Below are 12089 nucleotides of genomic sequence, written 5' to 3' on the forward strand. Positions count from 1 at the left end.
AGCCATTTAAACATAGCTCAAATACTTTGTCTTTTGACATTTGCCTGAAACTTAACTTCTAGGACCCAGGGTGGGTGGATGAGTCAAAGGGGCAAACGGAGGCTTTTCTTTCAGTGAATCTCTTAGTCCCCTATTTAAATTGAGTTAGGATTAATTCTGGCAAAATCCCAACATAAAAATCTTCTGGAAGATCAGTTCTGCAAATTAGACATACCGGATGAATAGGCATCCAGCAATTTTTCAAAATTATGGAGTTGTTAACTTTATAAGGGGAAATAAAAATGTATGCATTTACATTGTATGTATTAAAACAAGGCAGAGCATTTCTATATGTTCCTAAGTTATACAAACATATATGTAAGACTGAAATATGTAACAAACTTTTACATAAGCAGATGCATACAAACACCAGATGTGCTCTTTTTGTTACTGTGGGTTGTGTCTTCTATAAGGGAAAAAGAAATATTTATCATTTCTTTTACTGCTGAGGGGATGGGTGCGGCTCTCATGTTTCAGAAAGGGGCTGGAAAGTGAGGGAAGCCAAACTTTTTCCTATTTAAGGCCAAAGCAAAGGAATCTCAGTGGCTGAGTTTTATGACGGGCCCGGTGCTGAAGGGCAGGGAACAACTTGATGGTGCTACTTTGAACTGCTTTTCTTTTCTCCTTTTTGCACAAAGAGTCTCATGTCTGATATTTAGACATGATGAGCTTTGTGCAAAAGGGGAGCTGGCTACTTCTTGCTCTGCTTCATCCTGCTATTATTTTGGCACAACAGGAAGGTGAGTAGGTACTGATTTCAAGAATCTTTATGGGATTTTTGTCTTTTCTTCTCCTCACAAAGAGGGGTGTAAAGGGGAAAATCAGCTGCATGATTAAAGATAATTTCCTCTATAAGCTCCAAATTGTGAAATGTTGAACTGACTATAGCTGTGCTTTTACATTACTTGAAAAATAATTGTGTTATGTGTGTATTTAAGAGTTCTGTGGTTGTTTAAGATAAAATGTTCTTGTACTAACTTGTTTTCATGTTAAAGGCACTGGAAACTTTTTAAAATGGCTTTAAAATTTTTCCCTCCCGGATTGTTAACATCTTGGAATACTTCCCCAGGCAGTCTGGAAGTTATTGGTCTTGCAATAATTTTATGTTCCTCTTTGTCTGCTGGATTCTTTGTAAGGTTAGAATATCGAGCATTGTTTTCTGAATAAGAATGCGTTTCAAGTATCATGGATTAAGAACAGTCTAAAGGAAGGTACTATGCATTATCAGAATCATTGAATATAGTTCTGTAAAACGGCAACAAAGTACCTATAAATATTCTTCAAAGGGATCAAACTGCTAAAATATTTTATTATTCCTGTTTTTATTTTGTTTCAAGAATGATTGATTAATTCATCTTTTCTAGTAGCAAGATGTTAAGGGACTAGTATTTTCCACATATTCTACATTTTAACCGCATTCACATTAACGAAGAAAATATTTTTAAAAATGTTTTCAACAGGAGTTTTGACTTTGCTACAAACAAGGTAAAGATGCTAGTACTGTTGGACTTCAGAAAGCTGTTTAGCTATATTTTCTAATAATTGCATGTGATTTTTTCATATTCTAATTTCTCCTAAAAATACATTTGTCTCATTATTTATGTGAAAATATTCTTTTATTTACCATAGTCATGAAAATACTGAACAAATTGGAATACAAACTTCCATAAAAATAAATATTTAAATGCTAAATGTAAAAATAGCTAGGAGAAATTACTAGAGAATTTTTATTGCACATAACTAAACATAGTTACATTTAAACTTATAGATTTTGCAAAGGACATCGCATGATAATTTGTTTTTTGTTTGTAATATCAAATGTCTTTGTTGTCCTCACAGGTAATACATGTAAATGTGTGTATGAGGGGAGGGGTAGATATACAGTGAAATGTCTTCGGTTATATTCAGCCCATGGACAAAAAAGAAAAGAAACACCCATATTCCTTGTTCCCTTAATTTCCTCTCCTCCTTACCCCTCCTCTCCTTCCCTTTCCCCTCCTCCTTATCTCTCTCCACCCCTTTTGGCTCCTTTAGACTTCACTCATCACCCCACCCCTCCCTAGGCAAGCCCATCTCTACTCCTCTCTCCTCCTCTGTCTTCCCTGCCTGTTTCTCCCTCCCTACTCCCCATGTTGCCTCCTTATGCCTCCATTTCTTTTTTTAGTTCTCTCTCTCCTTGCCTCCTCGCCCTTTCTTTCCCCTGAACTCGCAATCCTTCTTTCTTTCTTATTCCTCTCCTCTTTTCGTTCCTATCCTGCTCCTCCCAGGAGATGCTACAACTCACAGTCCTTTCTTAGGATACCAAATGACTACTATCCCCCACCACCCATCTATTGAAAAGACTACAAACTTGGAGGTTTTAGCCCAAAAAATTGTAATGTATTTGTAGTTGCCTAGTGGTTACAAGCTTTTTATAAGCCCTGTGGCTATTTTTCTTCCCAGTCCAACTTTAGAGGGGGAGTGTTTGACACTTACAGTACCTTGACATCACATTAAGTTGTATTTATTTCCCTTTTTCTCTTTAGATGCAAAAAATAAGCAATAAGTATAAAATTTTACTGGTAAGTGTTTGTGTGCTCTTAAGCTCAAAAAGAGTTGAAAGAGAACTATTCAGCCTATATATTTTTTTGTCATGAATAAAAGTAAAGTTTAATTGACTTAAGACAGTACATCTTATGTTCCCTATGGGTTTTACAAGAAAATTCTGCTATTAGATAAGGTTTGGAAAAGTTACAGGAGGTATCTGAATATTCAGCACACTGAGAACTGTCATAAAGTTCTAGGGTGGTGTTTCTTGTATATGTCCTCATAACTTCAGAGACAGCGCAGCTCTAATGAACACTCACTTCTAGTTCACTCACAGGCATTTTTTGGGTAGAAACAAGTCCTCAAAAAGAATTTTGGTCTTCTTACAAATTTGTGAAAATTGTATTTAATTCATGTGTTATATTCCACCAATGGAGAAACATGGTCTGTTTTATATTTCCTGTAGTTTATAAACATGCCAAATTTTAAGTGCAAAGATGCGTCACCTAGTGGCTGACAAGCCAGGTTACCATTTACATAATGAATGCCAATATTAATGTTACTTAGCTGGCTTCAGTAGTTTATAATGAGCTTTAAAAAAATCATATGCGTGAATTTTAAATGTTAACACTGCTTTCCTAAGGAAATTAGTATGCTACGGATAAATATTGCAAACACACACACTGACACAAAAACACAATGGTAACAGTATTCAGAGTCTTTTTGGGAATTAGCTTAAATGTTATGGCCACTTAAAAAATTCCACATATGACTATTTTTAAAATATATTTTTCATGTCTTTGATGTAGTCCTTATTTGACATAAGTATTTTATTCGCTGCTTAATTGATAGATAGATTATAGACAGCTGTTACTAAGTAATACTGCTTCATTAGGGCAGAAACAGAAACTTTAGTTTAATTAAATGTGTACTAATGTTTGAGTTTCTATATTTTGCTACAGTGATAATTCCAGTAAAATAAACTGTGGACCTTTAGTTGTTTGAGATTTTTAAAACTATAAATGGACTCAGAGAATCAGTTTCTTCTTAGATGTCATGAGAGTATATTTTTCATTATGCTTTAAGAGGGAATTTGTAACTTGCTCAGGTAACATTCAAGTTTTCTGGTTTGCATTTATCCCTACAATTAAACACATTGAACTACAGGAAAATGTTATAAATTTAGGAACAATTGCATTTTTAAGCAGAGAGAATGCATAGTTGCTCACACATCTCAGTGTCAGTCACCTAACATGGATCAGTGCTTTATTTGAGATGACAAAACTAGAAAATGACAAAGTCAAAGCTAGGACCAATATTCTGTTAAGTCTTAGATAATTACAGAACACACATTAAAATTAGAGTATTTGAATTTTCTTAGTTTTGTAACTATTTGCCATTGAAAGGAGATACTGAAAAATTACATATCGTCCTAGAAAGTACATGAGCTAATAATGCATTTCTAAAGGTGAAGAAAGAATAGGTATTTTTCTGTTTAATGCTCAATTTTATAGAGAGTAGTACATTTACTTTTTTAAACCCCAGAAGCTCAGGATCTTATTTTAAAAGAAATTATCACCAGTTCTGTGTGAGTAAATAAAGTATTATAATACAACACGTTGTGTTTTTCATTCATGATACTTGTATTTCCTTACCTGAGCTTTATTTCTAGGGAAGGAAAAAATGCTCAGGTAACACCAGAGCTTTGAAAAATTTGGATTTTCAAAAATACCTTTTTATGTATAGGCCTTTAGCTCATCTGATGTTGAATACTCTTTAGATGATCTAAAGGCCTACACATAAAAAGCTATTTTTATTAAATTCTGGAATTAAACATTTCAGCATTATAAGAAAAGAAAGCAAAGCCACTGGAACAATTCTGGAAAAGAAGGAAAGACTGTGATTAAATGCCTTTTAACTAATTCAGATTCCTGGATTGATGTCTTATTTACAGGCTTCTTTTTAAAAATCAAGAATGATTGACTGTGAGTTTACCAGGATTATAGTTGAGGCTACAGGACAGCTCCTCAGGAAAGCCCCTGTTCTACATCTACAGTCACATGCTGGACTTGAGTTGTCACTCAGAGAAGAGTGCCATCTACCGAAACGTCAGTTTCCATTGTGAATGGCTTCTTTGGGGCAGAGTTCCAAAAATTATGTAGCCCAGCTCTTTAATTTTGTAACATCTAGTGATATCACCGCCTTGAAGTGATTAAAGTAGATTGCTTAAGAATTAAAGCTTTAAAGATGAAAGATGTTATTGCTTTTGCTGGACATGAGGAACAGTTGTAAAGTTTCCAGGTCTACAATAACTTTCTGGAACTCTCTCAGTGAACTGTTTCTTGTAAAAGTTTTCCCTAGGAAAAAAGCTCAATCCCATTGTTTCCATGCTCAAAAAAAAAAAAAAAAAAAAAAAAGGTCATATAGTGTAAAAAAAACTCTCCAGACTTTTCATAGGGGAAACTTTGCCTGTTTCATGTCAAGATGACAACGGAAAAAATGAGATAGCTATTCTTACATAAATCACTTGTGAACTGCAGTTTGGGGAGTTACATTAACCACCAGAGTTTCAGTCTGTGTCTAATGAAAACACAGCAGAAGTGGATTCCTTTCAGATTAACTAATAAAACCCTTGTTTTTTTCCATGACTGAGGTCAAGCACTGATGTTTAAAATGTAGTCTTAATGAGCAAAATGAAACGTTGAAAGAGGACAAGTCAAAATGCCCAAAAGATATAAACATCAAAGAGAAAAGATCCAGAAATTATTAAAAGTTAAACTTCCCTTGAATTCTAGTATTAAGAAAGCAGCGCTTGAGTAAAATGGCATACATTTTTCTGAAACTGTTTTTGTATAGTTTTTTGTGTGGAGGATGACAGAGACTGCATTTCTCAAGTAAATTAAAAGCATAGATACACTCTTTGGAATTGTATAGCATGTTTACAACGTTTGGGTTTCATTCAATGAAAACTTCTAACGAACTTAGATAAGCATTAATAGGACTCATTTAATAACTATATTTTCCGACAAACAATGTGTTAATGAGACATCTTAAACATATTTTTGCACTGGATGCAGAAGTCTTTTCTGTCCGGTACTATTGTTGTTAGAATCCTACTTTTTTATATATAGCAAAATGTATGCAGGGTTTCTGAGTCACACATTTATTCTGTTGGTGGTCTGGATGTCACCAGGGTGGCTTTAGAGATATTACCCTTCTTCATAAGGTCAAGAGTAAATAAACAGGAGAATTTAACTCCAGATGGCATCTTCCTGTGTTGAGGCCAAATAGAAAAGATATTTTGCAGAGAACTGTTCTCCTTAAAAATATACCTATCTAGATTCAGATTTTAACCTTGCAGTGATAAAAAATCATATGGGACAGAGTTTTGGAGTTGACTTCTTTAATCGTATTCAGTTTTGAAATAGCAGAAAGAAAATAGAATGCAATAATTAAGAGTATCAAATTTAGAGGAAGCCTTCTTACATTCAAATCTTCTTTTTTACCCTGACAGTGTAACCTTGGGAAATTACTTAATGTTTCTGTGGTTAAGATTCCTCATCTGTAAAATTAGGATTATGACAGCTCTAAGCTCATAAGGCCTTTGGGAGTATGAAGCAAAATAGATACCCAAACTACTCAGAGCAGTGCCTACAAGATAGGAGGTACTATACAAGCTCTACCTAGCACTAGTTTTACTAACGCTAGCAAATAAAATTACTCTAAGGAAGAAATTAAAGTACTTTGTAACTTAGTGATAAGGATGGTGAAATGTAAAATTTTATGTATAAGACTATACAACTTAAAGTTGTTTGCCAACTGTAATAAGTAGAATATATTCTCCCCAATGTTTTTATAATTTGACACTAAGCAGATTTTATTATATATGCAATTGCTGTTGGTTAGATATGAGATACTTTACATTTTCTAATTATCTAATTATTTTTATTTTTAACAGGATAAAATATTAATCAACTTAAAGGACATTTCTAACTGGAGATTGAAAAATCATATATCTATAAAATATGAAACAAGAAAATATCTACAACTGATAATTTATCAATTTTTTTTCTTGGAGGTAGCAAGAATAAATAAAATCTTCTTTGTCTATGCAAAACAGTGCTTTTAAATTAAAATTATTCACCTAGAATGTCTCCAGATACTTTCTTTAGAGCCCTTTTTGTTAAGTAATCTAACATATTTTAAGATACTTTAATAAAGATATAAGCAGTAGAAAACATATTTTATTAAAATTTATGTTTTCCAAACAGTATCATTTAAAAGGCAAACTAAACATATTTCAGTTGGAAACTGTATGAATGCCAAATACCCACATGTACAAAATGTTCAGCTTTCTAAAGTAATGAAAATAAATTATAATAATTTATAAATCATATCTGTGATTCTTAGATTTTCAGATTATATATCTTTTCCCAGATAAGGATTCAGTAAGAAGAGAAGAGGAAAAAATATTCACTTTTCATTCAAGCCAAATTAACTAATTTAATTAAGTGCTTTAGGGAATAATAATAATAATGATATTGCTCCAAAAATAGTATTAAGACAAACATAATATGCATTTTTTGTCCTAACAATATGATTTCTTCAAGTCAGCATAATTTAACATAAAGAATGGAAACAAAAGAATCACAAAAAAATAAGCTTTATGCACACCTAAAAATATAAAATTATGTTATCTGGCTTTATTTTTCTCTAAAATTCCAAAATAGAAAACTAGGAAAGAAGCAGCTATGAGTGGTTCACGTCATGTGTTAGCTTCAATATGTTTTATATTATAGATCCCAACAAGGAGATGATTGAGCTTAATACATTGCTTGTGTGATCACAAGTAAATTTCTTTCAGAATTGTACTTTGTAGTAAGGAACAGAAACACCAAATGGCATGGAAGATGGAATTTAAAATTAATTACAAATTGGAGCAGAGAGTTAAACAACTAAAATAACGGAAGTAATTGGAAAGTCCATTACTTTCCAATAGTAAAATGAAATTATTTGCCTTTTATTTAATACTTTTGGAAAAAATTAACTTACTATTTTAACCAAAGCTACTCTGAATACAGATTCCTAAGAAATGAAGAGAATAATATGAGATGACTTATTTCAAAATCCCATTTTCTATTCTATATCTAAATGTTGCAAATGGCTAACTAGAGTATTTTTATTCCTCTAGAAACAAAATATTCTTTTCCTTGATTTTGACTTTGCCATGATTTTCACACATATTACTAGGTCCATGAAACATTAATCTAAGAGGTTTAATTTCCAGTAGAATATATTGCTAACTATATTTTGTCATGCATGGAACAATAAAGGAAGCTACACAAAACTCTATTTTTTCAGCAAAGGTAACTAAGGTAGAAAAACAGAGAAAGGGCTAATTTTCAGCCACAAGTTTTTACAGGAACTGACTTTTCAGGAGAGCCAAATTTATTTCAAGTGGATATGAAATAACTTATGGCAATAAACAAAGTTGCATTAATTCTTATTTTTTAAGCATTCCAACTCTCTTCTTTAACTTAAAACAATATGACTTTCTAAAGTAAAACAAAACATGCATGCACCATGTTGACTGCCATGTGCAGGTGAGAAAAAAATATTTTAAGAATATGACAATTTTTTAAATTGCACTAGAATAATCTTTATATTGAGGCTACTGTGTTTGAAAAAGTACTATAATATGTTTCTAATAAAATTTGGAAACAATAAGCTAAATGACAACCTTAATTTTTATAACATCGCATTTAATCCAATTTTAACAAATTCATTTACAATTTTAATAGGTCAATATTGTGCTCATTTATTTAGTAATTAGCAGAACAATGGAAAGTACTGTATTTCTAATGATGTGAGGACACCTTTAATGAGACATAAACAGAGGAGGATGAATACACAGGAAGGAAAAGCATTTATGTTAATTTCTAGGCAGATCAAGAACACATAGAAAGTACTTAAAATAGGAAGTGTTTGAGCCTAGCTTTAACTATTATCTTCATTTGTCTTTAATATGCCTTTAGTATTCAATAGCTGTTTTTCATAACCCACATGCTGTATTAAGTGTGAAAACATGTTCCTGATCTAGGGGCAAAAAGCTAAAAGAATCATCCATACAATCTAACAATGTTTTTGAGGATAGATCTGGGGGGCTTAAAATATACATTATTAATGGGAAAATCTTGAGCTGAAACTAATCTGTAGGAACATTTCATATAAAGTTGATTTGGAGAAAATGTTTCAGTGGTTCATTTTGAGAAAAGGAACCAATGTAATTACAGTGCTCCATGTAATTTTATGGCATAATCTTCCAACCCCAAATTTTCAGACCTTTTCTGCAAACTGGTGAACTTAGTACTTAAATACAAGATGCCAGTTCTGTAAGGAGTTTAATGCATAGACTCACCTATGTTATTACTCTTCACACCAATGTGTAAATGACTGCTCTTCTCTTAAATATGTTTTCCATAACACCATTCAAATAGGCCTACTTCATTTGCACTGAGATAAGCATTTTGGTATTCAGCTTTTATATTCACTAAGAATTAAGAAATGCTCTTTTAAAAGCTTAGGAAATGTATATAGAAAATATATCCCATGTTCTCATATATGTGTTTCAAACATAGGGGAGGAATTAGAATAACTTTTCTAAATAAACTATTTGCCTACTTAAAATTGCATTTAAAAAATGAAGCTTTCCTTCATTAGCTGTAAACTACATTGAGAAATTGTAACATGAAGAAAGAATGGATTATCTATCTTCTCAAATAGATCAAGTGTGTTGTACAATATCATTAAATTTGTATCAGAACACATAAATGGAAATGAGAGGGGGGAAGCAATTTCAGTACTCCCTAGAGTCTAGGTTTTGAAATGCTTTTTGGTGAACATTTACTAAATCAGCTAAACATTTCAACTCACTTAAATACAAACCTAAATTATTATTACCCTAGACAGAGAGAAGATATAGAAACAAGAACTTGAAAAGGTGATTTTTTTGTGGCTGCATGTCGTGCCCAGATGGAAAAATCTTAGGACCTCTAAAAGGCCTCTTGACCACTAGGCAGCAAAAACTAATTTTGAACTACTTGCCTACTCGGAAGCAGGCCTCCTTCAGTAGACATTTTAAATATCTTGGCTTTAAGAAAATAAAAATTTCACTGTCTCACAAAAATATAAATTACTGAACAGTACATCATTTGTTGTTTGCAAAAATTTTTGCAGATGCTTAGAAACTTATTTATTTACTTAATTACTGGCAAACTATCGTACCAATCGTCAAGAACTAAAGTTGCATTTAACCACAATACACAGCTAATGCTTTAAGAATTGAGACTAGGTTTTGTTTTGGCAATTCCTAAGCTGATTCATAGTTAATAGCTGCTGAAATTTCAGTACCTTGTATATAATTATGAAGCAAGTCTAAAATTTTGGTTGAAGCAATTTTTTTTACCATTTTAAGCCACAAATACAGATGGTTATGATTCATATTTTCCCTATTATTTTTACTTATTCCTTGCCAATATTTATTTTAAAAACATCTTTTTCTTTTCTTTTTGGTGATTTGGAAATGTCTTTACATCCATATGGGACATACAATGTATTATGTCATATCATGTTGACCGACTAATGCCAAACAGAGCTAACAGTGACATTCAATACACACAATAAGTTCTGTTTAAGCTTTCCCAGGAAAATCTGGTAGAGTTTTAGGGTGCCAAGATTAGCTCAGTTTTCCCCTGAATTTCTCAACTAGGTTAATAAAATCCAGAAAGTCTTCAGAGTTAGTGACAAAATCATCTTTTTAGTTTAATGCTCCCATCTGCTGTTAAGGCAAAGCATAGCAATTGGGTAGAAAAGCTTATTTTCAATTGTGCCATTAATAAATAAATGTTTAAATGCTTGTGTGATATACATTGATATTAATTCTTACTATACATGAAATTAAAATACCTGTTGGTCTTAAGGAAAATTGACTATGGTATGCCAATTTTATGATAATAAGCAGATATGATATTTTAATTAATTCCTTGCTACTTAGCAAATTACGTAGGACAAATATAATTTTCTAATGAAAGGAAGAAATTATTTGTTTCAAACCGTTTCAACTTTGGCTATTGTTAGTAGTCCTGACAGAGTAACAAAAATCACATTTCAGCAAAACCTGAGGAAACTTCATGTCATCTAACTTGTTTTTCAGCTGTTGAAGGAGGATGTTCCCATCTTGGTCAGTCCTACGCGGATAGAGATGTCTGGAAGCCAGAACCATGCCAAATTTGTGTCTGTGACTCAGGATCCGTTCTCTGTGATGACATAATATGTGACGATCAAGAATTAGACTGCCCCAACCCAGAAATTCCATTTGGAGAATGTTGTGCAGTTTGCCCACAGCCTCCAACTGCTGTGAGTTCAAAGAGAAACTGTGCACCTTCAATATTCATATTTAGACACATGAATAGTTCTTATATCATAGGAGCCTAAAAGGAAATGAAAGTCATGTTCGTCAAATAGCCATGTTTGTATTACAAGTAAAAAGTGGACGTTTCAATGTAAAGATAAGGATTGGTTAGAATCTGGGTTAAGAAATAATATGCAAATTCTGTGTCTTCTTTAATTTGTTTCTTTTCCATTTATTAGCCTACTCGCCCTCCTAATGGTCAAGGACCTCAAGGCCCCAAGGGAGATCCAGTAAGTAAACATTCTTCAGTAGAATAAAATTAATACTAATGATAATTCTAGTAAGAGTTTGCTTTTTTTCTGTTCATACCCTTTCTAGATTTGAACTTTCATCATACATTCTCTTTATTACCACATATTTGAATAATGGCACCAAACAACAGACTGGGAATCCATAATTGTATATATAAAGATTTCAAATTCCCAAACTTCATGTTATGTCTTCACCCCCATGATCAGTTTAAATAAAATATATAGGTCAATATACAAAGGCATACATTATACTTAAATTATTTACGTGATTTTGATTAAAAATATGTGTAATAAAGAAAATATATTATCTGTATTGATTCCTAATATTATAAAGTGAAGAAACAAAAATCTGATAATGATTCTGAACCACCAGGATTTTTCACTATTTAATTTATTTTTACCTCTTTTTTTAGGGCCCTCCTGGTATTCCTGGGAGAAATGGTGACCCTGGTATTCCAGGACAACCAGGTTCCCCTGGTTCTCCTGGCCCCCCTGGAATCTGTGAATCATGCCCTACTGGTCCTCAGGTATAATAAATTACGTTACTTTAAAAATCCCCTCATAAAACTATCTAGCTCATCTTCTTTCTTTACTCTATATTACATCTCACTATTATGAGTTCTTTGTATCTGCTCTCTGATTCTATGTATTTAATAAATCCTTATTTAGTGATTCTATGTATTAGGCACTATTCTAAGTGCTTTATAAGTATTCATTCATCCTCATAATGCTAATGTCATTGCTCCTATATACTTAGAAAAGTTGCCAATTTCTCAGCAGATGTATAGCATACACATTATGTT

The 12089-nt window shown here is 32.4% G+C and overlaps 1 protein-coding gene across 1 annotated transcript in view; it reads left to right on the plus strand.

The window, feature by feature from the left end:
- Positions 1–700: 700 nt before the first annotated feature.
- The window catches only part of COL3A1 (collagen type III alpha 1 chain), a 37602-nt gene continuing 26213 nt past the window's right edge, over positions 701–12089 (plus strand). Inside the window, exons 1-4 of the mRNA XM_026454374.1 lie at positions 701–779; positions 10778–10980; positions 11215–11265; positions 11700–11813. Of these exons, the coding sequence (XP_026310159.1) occupies positions 701–779; positions 10778–10980; positions 11215–11265; positions 11700–11813 (447 nt within the window). The remainder of the gene's footprint in view (positions 780–10777; positions 10981–11214; positions 11266–11699; positions 11814–12089) is intronic.

This window comes from Piliocolobus tephrosceles, chromosome 11 (assembly GCF_002776525.5).
Source record: "Piliocolobus tephrosceles isolate RC106 chromosome 11, ASM277652v3, whole genome shotgun sequence".
NCBI classification, from domain to species: Eukaryota; Metazoa; Chordata; class Mammalia; order Primates; family Cercopithecidae; genus Piliocolobus; species Piliocolobus tephrosceles.